The sequence below is a fragment of the Littorina saxatilis genome, linkage group LG2, assembly GCF_037325665.1.
Source record: "Littorina saxatilis isolate snail1 linkage group LG2, US_GU_Lsax_2.0, whole genome shotgun sequence".
Lineage (NCBI taxonomy): Eukaryota > Metazoa > Mollusca > Gastropoda > Littorinimorpha > Littorinidae > Littorina > Littorina saxatilis.
In genome coordinates, this window is record NC_090246.1 from 50,035,958 (window position 1) to 50,058,667 (window position 22,710).

General features: G+C 40.3%; 1 protein-coding gene across 5 annotated transcripts in view; it reads left to right on the plus strand.

Annotated features, from left to right (window-relative positions):
• Positions 1-9,314, plus strand: part of LOC138959151 (uncharacterized) — a 47,867-nt gene extending 38,553 nt beyond the window's left edge. For all 5 annotated transcript variants that reach the window (XM_070330524.1, XM_070330519.1, XM_070330521.1 and 2 more), the window contains one exon: positions 3,797-9,314. In XM_070330524.1, coding sequence (XP_070186625.1) covers positions 3,797-3,826 — 30 coding nt within the window. In that variant the 3' untranslated portion in view covers positions 3,827-9,314. The remainder of the gene's footprint in view (positions 1-3,796) is intronic.
• Positions 9,315-22,710: the final 13,396 nt, after the last annotated feature.

A 22,710-nucleotide genomic window follows, 5' to 3' on the forward strand; every position in this document is an offset into this window, starting at 1 on the left:
AATGTGATGCAAATATAAATGATTTTTCGTTTGCTCTTTAACAACAAAAATAAATAAAAGCAGTTGAAGTTTTGCACACGAATTTAATGTCAGATTCATGAAGAAAAATGTTACACTACCGGGCTGAATGCTGTCCACAGGGAATCGAAGAATATATTGTAACAATCCCCCCCCCCAAAAAAAAAATGTATGCAAGAAAGAAAATGTGATCCAAGGGCTGCCTCCACTTTTTTTTTTGAAAATCAGAAAATTACGTCTTCACTAAAGTGTGTTGACGAACGGCAAAAAAAGAAAAGGAAAAAAAAAACGAAATAAAGATGAAGTTGAAAATAAAAAGAAATGGCAGAAAATGTTGCAGGAACATCATAGTCCCCCCCTCAACAACAAAATTTTAATTGAAAAATCTATTCGGCACTTTGCAGGAATCATTTGTTCCAAATAAACCCACACGCACGCATATTTGAATATTCACACAGGTAGACAGACCAACACACGCACGCACGCACGCACGCACGCACGCACGCATGCACACACACAAACACACACACACACACACACACACACACACACACACACACGGACACACACACACACAGGCACGGCTTGGTCACATTTCCCCAATCTCTTGTTGTCCTATGGAGAGAAAACAAGTCGTGTAAGGCGAAATTACTACATTTAGTCAAGCTGTGGAACTCACAGAATGAAACTGAACGTAGTCCGCCGCTAGTGCAAAAGGCAGTGAAAGTGACGAGCCTGTTTGGCGCGGTAGCGGTTGCGTTGTGCTTCATAGTACGCTTTACTGTACCTCTCTTCGTTTTAACTTTCTGAGCGTGTTTTTAATTCAAACATATCATATCTATATGTTTTTGGAATCAGGAACCGACAAGAAATAAGATGAAATAGTTTTTAAAACGATTTCGGAAATTTAATTTTAATCATAATTTTTAAATTTTTTTAATTTTCAGAGCTTGTTTTTAATCCGAATATAACATATTTATATGTTTTTGGAATCAGAACATGATGAAAAATAAAATAAAAGTAATTTTGGATCGTTTTATAAAAAAATTATTTTAATTACAATTTTCAGATTTTTAATGACCAAAGTCATTAATTAATTTGTAAGCCTCCATGCTGAAATGCAATACCGAAGTCCGGCCTTCGTCGAAGATTGCTTGGCCAAAATTTCAATCAATTTGATTGAAAATTGAGGGTGTGACAGTGCCGCCTCAACTTTTACAAAAAGCCGGATATGACGTCATCAAAGACATTTATCGAAAAAATGAAAAAAACGTCTGGGGATATCATACCAGGAACTCTCATGTTAAATTTCATAAAGATCGGTCCAGTAGTTTACTCTGAATCGCTCTACACACACACACACGCACAGACACACACACACACATACACCACGACCCTCGTCTCGATTCCCCCTCTATGTTTATGTTAAAACATTTAGTCAAAACTTGACTAAATGTAAAAACGAAGCAGAGAAAACAACAGCAAGATATAGAAAGAAAAGAAGAACAAAATATTATTCCAAAGTGGTTGTTTAACTCTACCCTTTCCATCTGTCGTCCTACTTTGCACCCACCCACATCCAATAAGGAGAAAATCGAAACGAGAAAGAGCAGCTATCAAAACTTTTTCCATTTTAGTTTGCTTCACCCCACCCCCACCCACAACCCCTGCCAGTGACAAGCCCAAGGTAAATTGGTTCCGACAGTTCGATTTAGAAACGTTTCTTTTTCGCGCGCAAGCGCATTCCTTGTATGATCTTATTACTTTTGTAGATTCTGAAAGAGCGGATGCCTTCTAGGAATTTATAAGATTTTATTTCTTCTCCAGTTCTATATTCCGGTCCTGTTCTCATTCTTTTTAGTTTTTAAGCTTTTTTGTGAGTGCCTTTTGCCTTTCGCCTTTCCTGGTACTCAATTTGCCGGAACTGTGCGTGGTTGTGCATTCATGTGCAATGACAGCTTTCATCTTTCTTCCCTCCTTCGCTTTGCTGTTTTTTGGCTATGTGTAACGTGCTAACATCTTCAGGCGCATTTTACAGTTGACCGCACTTTTCTCTCTCTCTCTCGCTTTTACATTTTCGTAGTCAAGTTTTTTTCTCATGTTGTAGAATGTGTGTATGAACTGTATGCATTGTGCAAATGATTGTTGTCCTCTCTTTGACTGTCTGTCAATCTGCCTCTCTTTTTTTCCGTGAGAGCGTGTGTGTGTGTGTGTCTGTGTCTGTGTCTGTGTGTCTGTGAATGTGTGTATGTGTGTGTATGCGTGCGTGCGTGGCGAAACACCTTACTTTGGCCAAAGAGAAGACTGACTTAGCTCATCAGGGCCCTTTTACCACAGCAAATCCCCCCTCGACTCCCCTTCCCCCTACTCCCCTAACCCTCTATCGTGTTTAGATATCAGAATTACAAAAAGGATGTCTAACACCAGGGCAGTACAGTATTACTGATGAAACACGCGTCCGTGAAAAACCTGTACAGTTGGTCAAATCGAGTATTATTTTGTGTGCTATACTGCACGGGAATTCACATTCGTTAACACAAGCAGGCTGACACTGAAATTTTTTCAACAAAAACTGAAAAAGTTCATCCACAAAGTGAAAGTTCATCAGTATGCCCAGTGAAAATTCATCAACAAACGGAAGGTCCAAAGTGAGAATTGGAGTTGAAACGGATGTTGGATCGGATGTGGTGTAATTGTAGCATAATTGAAAACATTGCTTTTTCTCGTGCATAATCTTGCAAAACATGTGCGACATTTGAAACTCTGCAGCTCTCGCAAAATGTGAACAATTTACATGCGTTAACGTTATTTTGCTGTTTTCATTCCTTGTTCGTTTATAGTATTTTCCTTTTGTCACAAAGACATGATGCCTACAGCAAATGAATGATTCAGAAGGGGGGGGGGCACAGAGAGAGAGAGAGAGAGAGAGACAGAGAGAGAGAGAGAGAGAGAGAGAGAGCCTGTTACCGTCCATGAGTTGTTTACTCTGCAGCAGACTTAACGGTGTTGCCGTGTATTTGTGTGTGTGTGTGTGTGTGTGTGTGTGTCTGTGCATGTCTGCTTACCTGTATTTATAGCTGTCCGTCCGCCTGTCTTTCCGTCCGTCTGCCTACTTATTTTTAAAGCAGTTAATCCGCATGTCTGCCATCAACCTCCTCCGCCATCTATTTCCTTCTGTGCCGTGACTTTGCAGTCCACTAGATCTGTTTCCACCACTTTCCTGGAATCGATCAGCTGTCGCAACTCTCTACACCCTCCCATTTTATCTTCTGTGTGCAGAGAGTCAAAAAGGCCATAGTGTGTGTGTGTATGTGTGTGCGTGCGTGCGTTTGTGTGTGCGTGCGTTTGTGTGTGTGTGTGCGTGCGTGTGTGTGTGCGTATGTGTGCCGTGCAGAGAGTCAGACAAAAAAAATCGTTTTTCCCGTGTGCGCTGAGTTAAAATGACCGTGCTTGTATGTGTGCGCGCGTGTGTGTGTGTGTGTGTGTGTTTGTCTGTCTGTGTCTCTGTTCATGAGTGCGTGCGCTCAGGCTCACGGAACGGCCTTTCGTGTGTGCAGAGAGTAAAAAGTCTGGTAAGCAAAGGGCACAACAAAATGTGTTCTGTGAGCGAGAGAGCAAGAGAACATTGTGTGTCTGTCTGTCTCTCTCCGAGTCTGTCTATCTGTGTCTGTATGCAGAAAATGTTGAGCATTTTGTGAGCGCAGAGAGTATGAAAATTTTTTTTAAAAAAGAAGCCGTATCTGTGTGCAGAAAGTCAATAGAAGCCTCTTGTGTGCAGAGAGTCAAAAAAAGCCTTGCGGTCGCTTGATAGCGCGCTGCAGACCCCAGTCTCTCGGAGCGTGTCCGTGCGAGGTTTGACCCCCAAACCCTTCACCTCTCGGCGCGCTGGGCTTCTGACCCCCATTACAGGGTGAGATCGACTTGAACCGGGAGCGCGACTGACGAAGGATCTTCTTCTGTCTCCTGACTCTACTCGGACTTACCTTCCCTTCGGCCCTTTCTTGTCACGTACAGACTGTCTTTGCGTCCTTCACTCGCTCACTGTGTGACTGACGGCTCGCTCTGATACGGATCTCGGTCAGAGCTTCTATCTACTGCTGGATCGAGCTGGACACGGAGAGACTCTTCTCATCAAGCTCCTGTGGATTTTTTTGTCGCCGGCTGGCCAGCAGCCTGACTGCTTTATGAGCATGGAAATGGATATTAGTGCGAGGAAGGATGAGATAGACAAAGAGAGAGAGAGAGACGGTGAGAGAGAGAGAGAGCGCGCCGTGCGTAAGTTTGTATGCACTGACATGTGTGGGTTCGATCCCTTATCACGTGGGTGAACGCGCGCGTGTGTGTGATAGTGTGTGCGTGTGTGTGTGGGGGAGGGGGGACGTTTGGAGTATATATATCTATATAATATGTTGTTGATCCTCAAGTTGTGCTTTTGTTTTGTTCAATGTTTTGTCTCAAAATGTTTCAATGTAACGTACGTGAAGGTCATCAAAGCTACACAGATGCTTGTGAATGTTTCTCTTTGTGTTAATGCTATTTGTTTTGTTTTGATTTTTTTTAAACACATGATGAACTTCAAGTTTCTTTTACGAAGGATTGAAGGCGTGATCTGAAATGTTTAGCTCTTTCTTTAGCATAGTGACAGTAGTACTTGCATGAGGTTCGAAGCCGGTTTGTTCAAGTGTGCCATAGCTAAGACTAATGATGTTCTTGTAAATGCATGATTGATTTAGGCAATGCATTCTAGCAAAGATGGAAGTGGTCTAATTTGACTCAAAACAGGTCGGTATATTTCTTTTTCTAAATTGCACGGCTAGAGACAGCTTAAAGTTAAAAAATATAATCATCCCTCTCGGGCCAGTTCGACCGGCGGGCACATGCAAATTAAATTAAACTAGATGTCAGTTTTTGTGCTTGCCAGAGCCTTCCAAACAGCTGACCTTGCAACGTACACGGCATATGCAAATTTAGATCAATTTAAAGGCACAGTGCAGCTCACAGCCTTCGTTTTGCGTTTTTGTTGCAGCTGAGTGCATTTACAGTTCAAAAATCCTCCTATGGTAGTAAAACAAACCCAAAACTACCCAACGACGACATCTGTGAAGCTCGACAGTTTCTTGTTCACGCGAGTGCATAAATTAACCTAGTTATTACGTGGTGTTTGGTCGGAGTTCGATTCAACTGAGTGATTCCGGCCTCCATTTTGTTTTACACAAACTCATGATGACGTCTTACATAGTTTGCTAGTGACGTGTCTTTTCAGTTGTGCATGATGTGCATGTGGTGATCTACCTGATCTAAATTTAGATCCAAAAATAGGCCAAGACCAGCCGAGAACGAAATTAATTCGTAAAAAAATCGCAGTTCTTGACTCTTTGGGTGCAAGTCAATGAAACTTGGTAGTTCTACTAACGGATAGCTGCCTGAGGTATGACTAAAAGCCCCAGGGGCTCCGTGCACCTGGATTTGACAAGTTCAGTACCTTTAAATTTCCTTTTCTTTAGCGTGCCGCAGTCTTTTGAAAACTTAACCTTCTGATCTATATGACCCCCCAAAATTGTTGTGTTTTTCTTTGGAAAGACAGGATTATATAGCAGCAAAGCTAATTGTCAAATATATCACAATATGTGGCCATTTCTGCGACTTTGGGAGGTCTTGACTGAAGCCTCTGATTGGAGAAACGTTCAAGGAAGTGTCATTGAAACCACGTCGTAAACGGATGAAAAGTAATGGAAAACAGTCTTGGGATGCACACGAATGTATTTTGACCACAGTGACTGTTTTCTTAGAATTGGCCTCAATTATATTCCACGTCATTTGTACGGTTTGCACGTGCTTGTGGCCCAATTTAGGTGCCACTCAACACGTCATGCGGATTTTTGGATCATCATAAACAGTGAAAGCCTTGCACTTGAAGCCGCCCTTGGCACACAACTCCTTGAAAACCTTGCCGCAAAAGCCTTGCGTCGAATATGCAGAACGCTATTCTGTTCTGTTCATCACAAGTCGTTGATCCTTGTAAACCTATTGAGCTGGATAACCAACCAGGCAGCGAAATCAAAGTTCCTGCTTGTCCTCTCCATAGTGCGATCTGTTGTCGTCCAAAGGTTTTTTTCTCGCCTTTGGACTTTCATGCAGAAACCATGGTGACAGTGACAGTAACAACAGTAAGAAGTAGAATTGTCGAACGATGTGAGTATTGGGGTCATTGCCAAATTATTTGGGTAAAAGTTTGTGCTCGATTGACTGCACACAAAAAATACGGTCAGAAAAGGAGCACATTTCCAGTGTAAGGCCAATAAAAGAAAGCCAAAGAACGAAACGATTAGTTAACAGCTTTTTTACTTTGCCTGTTTCTGTGTGTTCGTGTTCCTTCTTGTTCGTCTTTCTGTGTTGCCCATACGATTAAATTGCTTCAGTCGCAAAATGATTTGCCTAAGGTGTGCAAGCCCTTCGCGTTTATGAACCATGCAGTAACGTAATTACCCCCCGCGGGTTAGGGGGAGTCCCATATTGGTTGGGACAAGAAAGAATTTACCCGATGCTCCCCAGCATGTCGTAAGAGGCGACTAACGGATTCTGTTTCTCCTTTTACCCTTGTTAAGTGTTTCTTGTATAGAATATAGTCAATTTTTGTACAGATGTTAGTCAAGCAGTATGTAAGAAATGTTAAGTCCTTTGTACTGGAAACTTGCATTCTCCCAGTAAGGTAAGCCCCTGGAGCAAATTTTTGATTAGTGCTTTTGTGAACAAGAAACAATTGACAAGTGGCTCTATCCCATCTCCCCCCTTCCCCCGTCGCGATATAACCTTCGTGGTTGAAAACGACGTTAAACACCAAATAAAGAAAAGAAAGAAAGTAACGTAATTTATGGGCATAGACAGGCTGCTTCGGGAAATTGGGAAAACTACCTATTCCACGAAGTAGACTCGTTTTATTAGGCGAGGAAAATGCCAGTTAAAATTAATATTAAAAGTCCTACGGTTTTGAGCCATTAAGGACTTGAGTGTTTGTCCGCTTTCAGGAAAATGCCATGTTGAAAATGCCTTCCAGTGTCATACATGTATATACATATATATATAAACGGGTGTTTGTATTCATGTTTCAGTGTTTGTGTTAGTATGTGCGCAACACGAGACAGGTAGTATGTGTGAAGGAACTATAACGTACGTTACTAATATAGCGCTTTGCATGGTTGCTATTTCGTAATTTTTGTATCTACTGTCTTTATGAATTGCAATCTTTGGAATGCGCTTTGGAACCAAAGAAAAAGATCACATTCCATCCCTCATAAGCATGTGCTTATGTAGGTTTTCGAATTTGCTTTATTTCACAAGTTTGCAGTTGGTGCACTGTTTTTTTAGCCTTGCTTATGTGTGTTCGCATAGCTGTCAAAAAGAAGAAGAAGGAGAAGTACAAAAACAAAAAAATAAATAAACCCCACGAACACACAATTTCACGGTTGAATGTCCTTTCTGTTTTTCGCACAGGATCAGGCCAGTCGTCTTCGATTTCGATTTTTCTTTTCACAGACGACAGGCGTAATGCTCGAAAAATCCCGTCTGCTTGAGTAGCCAATAGCTGGGATACAAAGGCATATTAGCTGTAGAAGCTGTTCAGGATCAGAGCAGATAGGACGAACGTGTCATGCTTCTAATCGAATGACATTTTTTGTCATCACGGTGGGGGAAAAAAGAAACCGCTCTGGGCATAATGACAAGATTGACGTCGACATTTTTGCGCCGTGATTTCTGTTTTGTGGAGGCCTATCTGCTGAACTTTTGACTATAATCTGAAAAGGGAACGTCTGTGTCTTTTCTTGCCCACGTCTACGATGGAGGGCTGTTGTCCTTTTCATGGGAGATAAATTGATCGTAGCTCAATAAGCTAGCGATCATTTTCGTTGTTACGCGTTTCTTTGATGGAATGATGCATAGCAATTTAAAACGTTATTCCTTTGTACGCCAAAAATAGAACCAACTAAAGAAAACGCAAATGCACAAACAAAGAAACAAAAACAAAAACGTATCTTCTGTGACGCTTGTTGAAGGATAGAAACCCGTTCGCCCAACGGTTAAAGTAACAACAGTCGCCTGCAAGGGTCTTAATTTGTCCGAACCCCGTTTCTATTCAGCAGAAACGTCAAACAATAATGCGGTAGCGTCGAATGACTTTCATTTCTCAGATGTTTACATTTCAGCCCTTTATGATAGTATCATTTGACAAAGAACGACTATCACAATTGTAACAAGTCGCGTACGTAAGGCGACATTACAACATTTAGTCAATCTGTCGAACTCACAGAATGAAACTGAACGCACTGCATTTTTTCACCAAGAGATAACAGCTTCGTCAATCCCCGCGGCATGGAAATCGCTCACTTTTCCCATGCCACACGAAGTGAAATTGACAAGCCAGTTTAGCGCAATAGCGCGCTTTTCTGTATTCTTTTTAACTTTCTGAGCTTGTTTTGAATACAACCGATTATGTCTATAGGTTTGTGGAATCAGGAAATGATAACGAATATATCGATTTCTTAAATTTTAATTGTAGTACTAATTAACCTATTTTCGTTGTTTGTGATCACATTTTAAGAGTAAACATGACATATGTATATATTTTTAGATTCAGAATTTGATGAAGAATATGATGCAATTCATTTTAAATCTGTTTGCAAAAACCGATTTTAATGACAATTTTAATGAGCAAACTAATTAACAAATTTTAAGCTTCCGAGCTGAATTGATATGCAATCCCATAGTCCGGACTTCATCAAAGATTGCTTAACCAAAATTTCAATTCATTTGGTTGCAAAATGAGGGCGTGACAGTGCCGCCTCAACAATCACTAAAAAGCCGGATATGACGTCATCAAAGGCGTCTATAAAAAAAAAAAAATAAAATAAAAAAACGTATATCATACCCAGGAACTCTCATGTGAAGTTTTATGGAGATCGGTCTAGAAGTTTTCTAGGAATCACGTATACAGACACACACACATACACCACGACCCTCATCTCGATTCCCCCTCTATGTTAAAACATTTAGTCAAAATTTGACTTAATGTAAAAAGCGTCGTATTTCAAGGCGTACCTAAGAACATTATTGTAAACACTTGTTTGCCATGCACTGTTGTTTGAATTCCCTAAATCGCTGTTTTTGTGTTATGTGTGTGTGGACAAATTGGAAACCACTTTCGAATACTTACGTACACCTTGTTGCTTTGTTTCTGTTGATTGAAGATCTGTGATAAACAATATTGGTCCTATAGTGGGATTTTTTTTTTGCGCACGTTGCATGTCTTTGTTGTGTATGTATGTATGTCGTGTGTGTGTGTGTGTGTGTGTGTGTGTGTGTGTCTGTCTGTCTGTCTGTCTGTGTTTGTGCCTGATTGGCCGTGTAAGGGGGAGAAAAGAAGGACTGATTGGTGTAGCGAAAGGGGGTTACACGCTGCAATAGACCTGTCAACCATTCACTGAAAATGGATCTGGATCTGGATTTACGATCGACACTATGTTCCGTCCAACAATGACCTCATGTACCCTTACTAATATGCACGGGCAATGATTGATTCGAACATGCTCGTTAACTATGATGAATGATTAAATGAATGCGATAAGCTGATCTGGCCTGACTATTCAGCGTCTCAATCTCAATTCTTCATCGTCAATGTTTCCAGTGCTGTCGGGGGACGTCGGCTTAACAGTCGAAACGCAGCGTTGGATCTTATGAAATTCGCAAGTTCCTTTGTCGTCACAAAGGAGCAAAGGGGAAGAATGCTCGGTGCATCGAGAATCGCCCATATTGTAGACTACTGTAGTGCAGCGCTTGAATTTGCAAGGCACCAGACAATTTATTTTTTTTGCAAAAAAAATATATTACCACTCTAAGAGTGCTCAAGGATTTCATTCAAGCTGAAACCCTCATACATTTCTCCAAGATGCTATCACTATTGTGAGTCAATAGAATGAACACGACCCGGGAGGCCGTCGAAGGTCAGTGAAGCCGTACATACACTCAGAGGAGAGTTGCGCCGAAGGCACCATGGCGTGGCTAGGAGAAAGTTTATCCTTAGCGGATTATGACTTTATTCAGTTATTCTGCAGAAAAACAGAAATGCTGGAGAAAAACTGTTTGTTTCTGCAGCATTTCTGCATAATGTCATCTTTCGCGAGAGCAACGTTTTGTTCTGCAGTAACACAGTTTTACTGCAGTAAAATTGAAATCAAGAATGCTGCAGTAAAACGGTGATGTTGTTTTACTGGAGAAAAACTGTTTACACTTTTTCTTCAGCATTTTGGCATTATTCAGTTATTCTGCAGAAAAACAGAAATGCTGGAGAAAAACTGTCTTTTCTGCAGCATTTCTGCATAATGTCATCTTTCGCTGAAGCAACGGGTTTTTCTGGAGCAAAACATTTTACTGCAGTAAAATTGAAATCAAGAATGCTGCAGTAAAACGGTGCTGTTGTTTTACTGCAGAAAACCTGTTTACACTTTTTCTGCAGCATTTTGTACTGGCTCATTATAATGTTAGAGCACGCGAGCCCCCTCTGTCGAGAGATGGACTCATCCAGAATTACCAATAGTTGTGCGTGACACGAATGTATTTTGTCTGTCTGACATCCTTTCCGCCGGAAGTTCAAAGTTTCAAATGAAACATTGGCAGAACAAACTATTATACTATCCCAGGGGGCGACGAATACAAACGCTACTTTACAAGGTCGTTCGTTTTGCTCCAGAAAAACTGTCACAGACTATTCTGAAGAAAAAGTTAATCGCAATAATGCTGCAGAAAACCAAGTAAACATTATGCTTCAGAAAAACTGTTTTACTGCAGTAAAAAACGTTGCTTCGGCGAAAGATGACATTATGCAGAAATGCTGCAGAAAAGACAGTTTTTTTCTCCAGCATTTCGGTTTTTCTCCAGAATAACTGAATAATGTCATAATCCGCCAAGAGCCAGTACAAAATGCTGCAGAAAAAATGTAAACAGGTTTTCTGCAGTAAAACAACAGCACCGTTTTACTGCAGCATTCTTGATTTCAATTTTACTGCAGTAAAATGTTTTGCTGCAGAAAAAAACGCTGCTTCGGCGAAAGATGACATTATGCAGAAATGCTGCAGAAAAGAACGGTTTTTCTCCAGCATTGATCTTTTCTGCAGAATAACTGAATAAAGTCATAATCCGCTCAGGATAAAAGTTCACCCCCGAATGGTAATTTTGCACTTTAGCGTTGTGCATTCAAAGCTCACAATGCAGTGCCATTATTGAGTTATATTTGGTACAAGTCACTTTTATCAATGCGAAGAGTAACTATAGTGAGATCAATTTAAGGTATGAGCTCCTAAAGTGAGCATAACTTCAAAACTTGGTCATTTGTGTCTTTGGTCGGAGAAAATGCATGCTTTAGACCGCCATAATTGTCTCCCTTTGCTTATATCTCTCGTTCTTACAATACAACAGTGCACTGGCGCCCCCCCCCCCCCCCCCCCTGCGGGTTTGGGAGAAGAATTTACCCGATGCTCCCCAGCATGTCGTAAGAGGCGACTAACGGATTCTGTTTCTCCTTTTACCCTTGTTAAGTGTTTCTTGTATAGAATTTAGTCAATTTTTGTAAAGATTTTAGTCAAGCAGTATGTAAGAAATGTTAAGTCCTTTGTACTGGAAACTTGCATTCTCCCAGTAAGGTAATATATTGTACTAGGTTGCAAGCCCCTGGAGCAAATTTTTGATTAGTGCTTTTGTGAACAAGAAACAATTGACAAGTGGCTCTATCCCATCTCCCCCCTTTCCCCGTCGCGATATAACCCTTCGTGGTTGAAAACGACGTTAAACACCAAATAAAGAAAGTAAGAAAAAAGCACTGGCGGCGCTGATGTTTTTCTTCTAAACCCCATGTTAATAAAACTTATCTGTGACGTTCATTCCGTCACTCGAATGATGACTTGTTATGCTTTCAAGAGCAAGTTCTGCACTTAAAATTCGCAATGCCGCCAGTAGAATTTCGGATTGCAGTAGAAAAACGCCCCTGCTCAGTAAACTTGAGTGCAACATTTTAGGCTCCCCGAATAGTTCATGATTAGGACAGGTTTTAGTGACAGTAATGATATTCTACTGCTACAACAAGAGTGTAGCAGTGGAATGCCTTCGATGACAGTTACATATAGTGAGTCCTGTTCCATGATGACCGAGGAAGGCAGCTGGTGCGAAAGTGACTGACTGGCGTGTCGCTTTTCCTCATTTGGCACTGGCTCCAGTGACGCGCGCACATTGCCTCTCTTCGGTCTCCACACAGAACCGCGCAGCTCTCCAAGCCTGTAGTGACTACGGACGTCTGTGAGCGCGGTGTATGCATGCAGCCTCTGAAATCTCCGTCGTGCACTGCGGGTGTCGCCAGTGGCTGAAATCTGTTCGAGCGATTAAAGCTCTTCAGCTCCAGGGGTTTGTAAATTGTATGATTCGAGTTGGTGAGGCTGAACCAGATTTTCTTCGTGTGTGAAGATTATCGAGAAAAAACAAACTCGTGTGGTCTGGCAGCTACAACTTCAGAAACGTCTCGGAAATCTCAAGGTAATTTTTTGTTTCTCTTCTTTTGGTTTAAACGATGTTTTAGTCTTTTACATATCAAGTTCATGAAATTTACATTTATTGGTATGACATAACAACAAACCTTATTCTGATAGTGGTGTCTTCAATGCTAAATTACAACCAGAAATATATGTTAATGGTGAACATTCATGTTATTACATGATATACAAATTAATAGTCAGTTTGACAAAAATGTATCCAAACTAGAACAAATTAAAGCGAAAGTATATATCACAATCATTGTTTTTTTCTTTTACAAAATTGCTGTGCAGAGGTGGTCGGACAGATGTCCAAACATTACTCATGATTAAGACCGTCTTGGTTTTAAATACACACTTCGCTTTTGGATTTGACTCTTAAAGGCATCTTGAGCTTCACGTAAACCATCAGTTTCTGGTCAGGCTTTTACAAGCAGTACTAACACCCTTTTGGTCAAACACTCACCGCTTGAGAACACCCTAGGTTTCCTCCGTAAAGAGCGAGCATTTTTCAAAGAATTTATTTCGTGCAGTCAGAACGGATTTACAATGAGACAAATCGGACGCCTCGTTTTGGCGCTAGAATTAACTTTTGTTTTAAAATCTAAATAATAAACTGACAGCTTGCTACACAAACATTCTTAAATCATAAAAGAATTCTTTTTTCATCAAGACAAGATCAGTACAATTTGAAGTTTTGAAAGTTTGAAAAAAGGGAGCCCGGAAGCAGCTCATGCAAGGTCGTGTTTCCCAAGCAGACGAATTTTCTGCATATCGCTTGCTTCTTTGAAGCCAACCGCCGCCGATACGTTCGTGTGACTCGCAGTCGTTTGTTGCATTTTAGATTCAGAGGTACACAATGACGTGCTATTGCAGATACAGCGAGTCCCATTGAAATCACAAACTGACGACTAAATTGTGGAAAAAAGGAAAGTGGACCACACGGGTTCACGATGGCTCAGGGGTAAAATAAACCACGAAATCTGGTGTGTGGTTTCCGCAAGCTAAATAGCCATTCAAACAAACGTGTGTCATTTAATACTATTAAATGCTATTGCAAGTGTGTTCCATAAGGTTAGAACTGCTTTTTTCGTGAGAAGATTTAAATCGTTATGTAAACCGTTTGAGGCAGACTGGGGCTTTATATCACACATCAGGAGTCGTTACCTATGCAAACTACTTGTTTTTTTGAAATTAGTTAAAGTAAAGCGGGGTAACCAATATATACGGCGATTCTCGGTCCATCGGGTCTTCTTTGCTTTCATGTACGTTTTTGCTTATGGTAATAGTCAGACTCGTTGGCGTTTGCTAGATTGTGGATTCGTTTTCCTAAAAACCCAACGGGGATTGTCTGCTAGACGTATGCATGCCCGACAGCACTGGACAAATGTGACGATGAAAAATGGAGTAGGAGAATCGGAATATCGACGCTGAAGACTCAGGCCAGTTCATTGCTTTAATGTTCATATTTATGGAACACTTTCGAGTAAGTAATTTCAAGCGACGTGTGCGGCGAATGTGCCTTAGGGTTTCCTAAGTTCAGGTTCACCAGACGACTTTTTCGAAAGGGTGCCCTTAGGGAGACAAAGTTTGAGAATCATTGACTGCTGCGAAAAAGGTGAAACTAATTCCATTCAAGGTGGAGAACGAGGAGGAAGAAGAAAATCCCATTGAAAAAAAAAGAAGAAGAAGAAAGAAACCCCTCACCTGTAAAGGTTATGGAACCTGACTAAATGGCTGCCTCCATTAAAACAGGTAATGTTATGTTGTTTAGGCGAAGAATGAATCAATGAGTGATTTGTCTTTTCTTCTTCTGTATTTATTTCTTATCTAATAAAGAGATACAAACAAACCAAGACGTCTCTTTTTTATCATCTCTTTCGAAATGATATCTCTGACGTCAGAAGTTCAAAAAGATGTCATAACGTGATTAATGCCAGAAGACATAAATATTTTGACACTTCTTCTTCATGTCGCCCGAGGAATTGACAAAGAACTTCGAGAACGAAGTTTGTCTCGTTGACTTCAACATATCAGCGGTAGAAAATAACTATTACGTAAGGTCACCGCCAGGCTGTGCATGTATCGATCGGTATCGTATATTATTAACCTTTGATGTATGCCCAGTGACGTCTGTGGTCTGTAACCTTCCACCGTCGTGTTAGCAATAACCGAGTTTAATGTAATATTTTGGTTAAAAATACAAATAACGCATGATATTATTCCAGTGGATCTTGACAGGGATATTCATTTTTAGTTAGAATTCCCTTTACTTGTTACGATTTAAAGGCACAGTAAGCCTCCCGTAAACCATCACAGATACTGTCAGGCTTTTACACACAGTACAAACACCCTTCCATTTGAACGCTCACTGAACGGGAACATCCTAGGTGTCCTACGTAAAGAGCGAGCAATTTTCAAAGAATTAATTTTGCGGATTGTCTCAGTAGACAATCGGACCGTGGTGCGTTTTGGCGCTAGACCTAACTTTTAAAATCTAAATAATAAATTGACAGCTTGTTACACAAACATTCTTAAAATAATCATAAAATAATTCTTTTTTCATCAAAACAAGATCAGTACAATTCGAAGTTTTGAAAGTTTGAAAAAAGAAAAGCCCGGAAGCAGGGTCACGCAAGGTCGTGGTTCTTGTAGCAGACGACGGTTTATGCCTATCGCCAGTTCCTCTGAACAGTCAAAAGCCATCGCTAGAGTTCTTGTGAACCACAGCCGTTTGTTTCGTGCATAGTCAGAGGTACATAATAACGTGCTATTGCAGATAAGCTCACAGCGAATTACAAACTGACGACAACATTGTGAAAAAAGGGAAACTGGATCACACGGGTTAACGATGGCTCAGGGGTAAGATAAACCACGCAAATATAAATTCTTTGAAAATTGCTCGCTCTTGACGGAGGGCCCCTAGGATGTTCTCAAGCGGTGAGTGTTTAAATGAAAGGGTGTTTGTACTGTGTGTAAAAGCCTGACAGTATCTGTGATGGTTTACGGGAGGCTTGCTGTGCCTTTAATTCACACAAACACGCATTATTTGCCTTAATCTCTGCTAGCCGCCTACATATATATATATACGAGTTAATGAGTTATATTTCGGCCTCTGACATCACATGGCTCAAAGAAGAAAAAATCAATATCTAATCAATAGATATACTTTCGTTTTTGAAAAAAAAATGATGCACCTATATCTCAATACTTACATCTCAACAATAACATTAGAATGAATAACATCTCTTTTACACACAGCGGAACAATAGCATCGTGTCCTTTGTCCAGGTCAAGATTCTGCTGGAATATAAACATTGTGCTGCCAGTAAACCATTCTTCCCAGCCCGTCGCAGCAACAGATCGACCATGAAAACAAATCATGCACAGCAGCATTAGGGTAGCGGGTACCACGTATTTTCATCGCGTTTACTTTCCTCCTAAGGAGAAAATACGGGCAGAGAAAGAGCAACACTTTCTTCGCTCGAGGGTCGACTAATGGGTTCCTCAATGCAAACATTACCTGATGGCACAGTATCCGTAAGGCTGGGAAGAATGGAACTTTGCTTGTTATTAATATCTGAGCTAGAAAGCCAATGGGAGGAATAATCCTTGACATGAATCCGAGGTAATAAAAAAAAAAAAAAAAAAAAAAAAATTAAATGTAGGAAGTTGAACGATTTTTTTTTTAAAGATTCATAAAGCTCAATTTGCTTGACAAATACAACCTCCCTTCCTTAACAAATGATTTTTTACTTTGCCTCAGACCTGTCCAAGCATTTTATATTTGGAGACATATATCTTATCCCCTGAACATTGGATTTTTCTTCTTTAAGCAATGTGACGTCAGAGTCCGACAACAACTCTTATTTAGGCGGAGAGTCGAGACTACAAAAGAGTCCATGTTTTGGTACGTTCAGTCGTAACAAAACCCAGCTAAAATGGATCTATACATACTTTTTATTTTTAATTTTGACCAAAAATACATTTTACACAGACCTTGACAGTCTTTGTTCACCTCGACTGTTGGCGCCGTCTCGGAAGAACAATGACAGTCTCGATTTGTGTAAAATGTCACACTTGTGTCAAAAATAAAAACAACATATAATATATGTATTTAAACAAAATCAACAGCTCGGCCGCGGCTGCTTCGTGTCACGCAAAGCGATTTTGTTGTTGCTGTTTTGCTGAATTCATTTTGCAGATTGACGTCAGTGTCATTAATGAAAATTAATTCAGCCCCAAAAATAAAACAAAATCCGGATGTGCACAGACAGCAGCAAGACTGCATGTTTATGTTGATTTGTGGAATGTGTCAAAGTGGAAAGATGCTCTTATCATAGGCAAAAGCTTGCACGGATTTGTGGTGATTTGCGTGGTGGTTTACACTGGAAGGAAGGTGATTTTAAAGGCACGCTCCTAATTGAAATTCCCATGTAACCTGTTGGGCTCACCATCTCAGATCTTGCCAGGCTCATCTCACATGGGATGAGACCATCCCTCCACATGATCGCACATCAAAAATGAACAGTCTGGGTGCTCTCTGTGCAAACTGTGAATATTTTCACTTTTGATGAATTAATTTTGTAAATGCTATGAGTGGCGTTTTTGAATGTGTCAATTTCGTAAAAGGCACTAGTGGCTTTCAAGAAATTAATCCATCCAAAATTCTAATGCGGCACAGCAAGCAGTAGCTACAGTCTGGGTGTTGATTTTTGGTATGTGACCAAGTGGATGACTAGGCTTATCCCATGGAGAAAAACACCCGGTTCAGATTTAAAATGGTGAGCAGAAATGTTTTCACGGGAAGGAGTGTCCTTTTAAAAAATGGACGCTACGTTATTAGCGAAATGATTTTCGCGCGTACATTAACACACAAGGGGTTTTCTGGCTAGCTCAGAACGGGAAAGCTTTGTTAATGAACACACGGAGCTCTAGCTAATTCCCCTGATCCCGCCTCGGTGTCAACATCATCTGGGCAACGAAGCAAGGCAAGGCAAAGGATTTATGGGGGCACATGGAGAGAAAAACAAACATGTAATACACGAAAAAGAAAGAAATACAAACTGATTCAAAATATATACATAAGCTCATTCCGATGGAGAAATACCAATAAAAATAAAGTAGATGTGTACTGCCGGGCAGTACATACCCCAAGCGAAGTCGTCCATCTGTGTGTACATGATTCTCTCTCTCTCTCTCTCTCTCTCTCTCTCTCTCTCTCTCTCTCTCTCTCTCTCTGTCTTAAAATGTGTCATCGATGACGTGTTTTCATACTTGCTAATGCGGCAGGCTAATCATGACGTCAAATTGAAACTTCTTGAAGTCTCTCAGAAAGGGACATGAAAACCATGTGCCATGATGTGGGGGTTACTGGTTTGGGCTGAAAAAAACCCCAACTCCACCTAAAATTCAAGCGCCTATGGGGCTGAATTATGCAGCATAAATTGTGAAACATCAGGATATCTCACACTTTCAATTCTGCCATCATGTCAAATCTGACAACAAACCTACCCACAAAATGTCATAAATATCGGTGTAGAATTGAGACTTAACGGTTTTTAACTGCCAAAAATAAGTTTTTTTGACTGGAATAGTTTGTCTTGAAATTCAGTTTGGGACAACGGACCCACCCACTAAATTTCATAAAGATAGGTGAAAATTTAAATGTAACGGTTTTTAACTGCCAAAATTATGTTTTTCTTCTGGAAAAGTATGGAGTGAAAATCAGTTGGGGACAACGAACCTACCCACAAAATTTCATAAATATCGATGAAGAATTGAGATTTAACGGTTTTTAACTGCCAAAAATAAGGTTTTTTGTCTGGAAAAGTATGTCTTAAAATTCAGTTTGGGACAACGGACCCACCCACTAAATTTCATAAAGATAGGTGAAGAATTGAAATTTAACGTTTTTTAACTGCCAAAATTATGTCTTTCTTCTGGAAAAGTATAGAGTGAAAATCAGTTGGGGACAACGAACCTACCCACAAAATTTCATAAATATCGGTGAAGAATTGAAATTTAACGGTTTTTAACTGCCAAAATTATGTTTTTCTTCTGGAAAAGTATGGAGTGAAAATAAGTTGGGGACAACAAACCTACCTTTAAAATTTCATAAGAATCAGTGAAGAAATAGGATTTAACGATTTTTTAACGGCCTTTAAATCATTGGTGATGTCATCATAACCCAGTCGTTGTAGTTGTCGTCGTAGTTGTTGGTGTTGTTGTTGTCATGTTCGTTGTCGTGATTGTTGTTGTTCTCGTGTTGTTGTTTTTGTTGTTGTTGTTGTTGTTGTTGTTGTTGTTGTTGTTGTTGTTGTTGTTATCGTCGTCGTCGTCGATGTCATTTGTTGTTGTTGTTGTTATCGTCGTCGTCGTCGTCATCGTCGTCGTTGTCAGAGGTTATTTCTAAAGATTTCATTGATAGTCTTTGTTCTCGTCACCAAGACTTGCTAAGAACAAGCTTGGAACAGCAAGAGTTCCAAGAACAAGATTAGAACAACTCATTACATCATTACCAGTACGTCATTTGTATTTAGAACACACTTTAGAAAAAAACTCTTCAGCTACAAACCAGTCACCCTCACATGTCGGAGGTGTTTGTCTAAACCACTTACTGAAATGTTTTGAGGTTTAATGACCATACACATGTTGAACCGGTGAGTGTCTTCCGCTGCTTAATTCGCAAATAACTATTTTATTAAAGTCCGCTTGAAACGCTCAAAGATGAAATTCCATGTTAAAAAGTGACAAAAGTTTCACATTTTCCCGTTGTAACAGCTTCCGATGATATTATATGAAAATTCTGATCCTCTGAGAGGATTCCCCGAAACAAAATCAGTTTGTACGCCTAATTTTAATAGAATTGTCCAAACAGTGTCGCTAATATTGTGCTAAAAGATGAATTCTAGAACAATGTTCACAGACAGACACCACTTGGCAAAAAAATTTTCAGTGCTGGGAGATGAAAAAAAAAACTACCTCGCTACGCGCGGGCTTCGCCCGCGCTCCGCTTGGATAATGATTTCATAACTCAAAAATAGAAATTCACGGGTTATGACTAGGCCTATGCACTAACACAATTAACTGACTGTATAATTTTAGAATATCAGAACCAATTTAGAAATCTTTTAAAATACATTTTACAAAGTGAATTTAGCTTTAACAAAACTTTTGTTGTTGTTGTGGAAAAGAAAAGTTTGAACTTCACATTAGGATTATTGCGATACTGAAATGGAATACTTTTTTCCGTTCACTAAACTGTCATGTTTGTGTGAAAAATCTAACGTTCAAGGCATCAGAAGTCAACGGTATAAGTTCAACGGTCAAAACATACATATGTAGGGGAAGGGCTCCTGATATGGACCACTTTTTACATTTAGTCAAGTTATGACTAAATGTTTTAACATAGAGGGGGGAATCGAGACGAGGGTCGTGGTGTATGTGTGTGTGTGTATGTGTGTGTGTGTGTGTGTGTGTGTGTGTGTGTGCGTGTGTGTGTGTAGAGCGATTCAGAGTAAACTACTGGACCGAACTTTATGAAATTTGACATGAGAGTTCCTGGGAATGATATCCCCGGACGTTATTTTCTTTTTTTCGATAAATGTCTTTGATGACGTCATATCCGGCTTTTTGTAAAAAGTTGAGGCGGCACTGTCACACCCTCATTTTTCAATCAAATTGATTGAAATTTTGGCCAAACAATCTTCGACGAAGGCCGGACTTCGGTATTGCATTTCAGCTTGGTGGCTTAAAAATTCATTAATGACTTTGGTCATTAAAAATCTGAAAATTGTAAAAAAAACCATTTTTTTAATAAAACGATCCAAATTTACGTTCATCTTTTTCTTCATCATGTTCTGATTCCAAAAACATATAAATATGTTATATTTGGATTAAAAATAAGCTCTGAAAATTAAAAATATAAAAATTATGATCAAAATTAAATTTTCGAAATCAATTTAAAAACACTTTCATCTTATTCCTTGTCGGTTCCTGATTCCAAAAACATATAGATACGATATGTTTGGATTAAAAACACGCTCGTCACTTTCTCTGCCTTTTGCACTAGCGGCGGACTACGTTCAGTTTCATTCTGTGAGTTCCACAGCTTGACTAAATGTAGTAATTTCGCCTTACGCGACTTGTTGTTTCATGCTGATAACTAGCTTGTTTTCTTGCGAAGAAGTTTCATTTTGTGTTTGGTAGTCCTTCTCTCTTAGGTTAATCGTTAGGCCTAATTAGAGTGAAATAGCTTTGATAGACATTCAGCAAAAATTAAATACAGAAAAAAAACCTTGGTACATATTAGGAGCCTGGGCGCCTAATATGGACCAGTGAAGCGGCCTTCACGAATCACTGTAAAAAGCCCCCTATACTTCAAAATAACATGATACAGCATAAAGGTTTTAAAAGCACTGACAAAACAACACCAGCCCTACAAAAATGTTCAAAGACCCCAAATGAACATTCCTTTCTTGAACCTGAAGTTGACTTTGCAAAGAATTCGCTAAGTTTTCTTTTACTCAAAATTCAGTGTCAAAGCTTCGTGCAACGAGCTTCCTGAAGTAGACTTCGCCCAAATTTTCTCAGGCTGTAAGTTGCGCAATGTATCATAACCCCTTACATGCGTATACAGTCTGGAGAACATGTTCACAGCGTAAAATCCCAAATAACACACACACGCACACGTACTCACACACTCACACACACACACACACACACACACACACACACACACACACACACACACATACACACACAAACACACACACACATACACACAACTTTTGCCCGCTCAAAACAATCTTGCCATTTCTCTGCTAAAAGCTCCCGCACTGACATGGCAAGTCGATAAAGTACGATTTGTTTTCTTTGAAAACAGGAAGTACAATTAAAATCTGACACTCACTCCAAATAAAATAGATTTTAATCAGGTAAGCCTATACCTAAAGAAATACATGTATTATGGCCTAGTAAAGACGCCATTTCACGTGAACTTAATCTTAAGAAATACAAGGGAAATTGTTTTGTTGCGTGATTCAGACAAATTCGCAGTGATAAACTCTAAAATGCACCGTAACAGTGCCAATTAATGGAATAAATGTAAATAGAATACGGTTTCTTTCGGCAAACTCTTCTGCGTTCCGGTTCTGTTAATTGATTTATGTTTCAGTGAGGGCGATCATCAATAAACGCTAGCAGAGGAAACCTGTGCAAATTTAGGCACTCAAACCTGTAATTTAGCAAAAGCGTTCAAAATCCACCCGCTCTCGGAGGCGAAATCGTAAGACGAAGGGAGAAAAACCAGACAGTACGTTGATAAATGCACAGTCTGCAAAGATAGCCCTAACACAGCGTTTAGAGTTTAGCTACTTGAACATTCAAACACCGATTTGAAAGAACTCCTGGTGTATGGTGACATCATTACATGCCCAAAACCGAACTGTGTCGCTCTCAGAGTGATTCGAGACCGGCTCCCCTACCCCCTCCCCCTCCACCCTCCCCCTCCCCCCTCCCCCCCCCCCTGAGAGTATTGCTTTAAACAGATGTCTTCGATCACGCCCTTTGGAAATAATAAATCCAGGCAATTTTGACCTTAGAAAGTCCACGCAGCATCCGCTGCACTGTAATTTAGATGCAATGATTTACTCAAAATTAATGCTTCGTAACTATGCCAATTATTAAAATTAATGTGAATAGAGGAACGTCCCATGTGTCGCTCTCAGGGTGATTTGAGACCGGCTCCCCTCCCCCCTCCCCCCCTTCCCCCTCCCCCCTTTCCCCCCTCTCCCCCCTCTCCTCCCTCTCCCCCCCTCTCCCCCGTCTCCCCCTCTCCCCCCCCCTCGTGAGTATTGCTTTAAACAGATGTCTTCGATCACGCCCTTTGGGAATAATAGATCCAGGCAATTTTGACCTTAGGAAGTCCACGCAGCATCCGCTGCACTGTAATTTAGATGCAATGATTTACTCAAAATTAATGCTTCGTAACTATGCCAATTATTAAGATTAATGTGAATAGAGGAACGTCCCATGGCTCACTCTTCAAGATCTTCAGAGTCCCGATTCAGTTGATCAATATAATCTGTTTTCACTGCTGGCGGTTACGCATCCGTCTAGC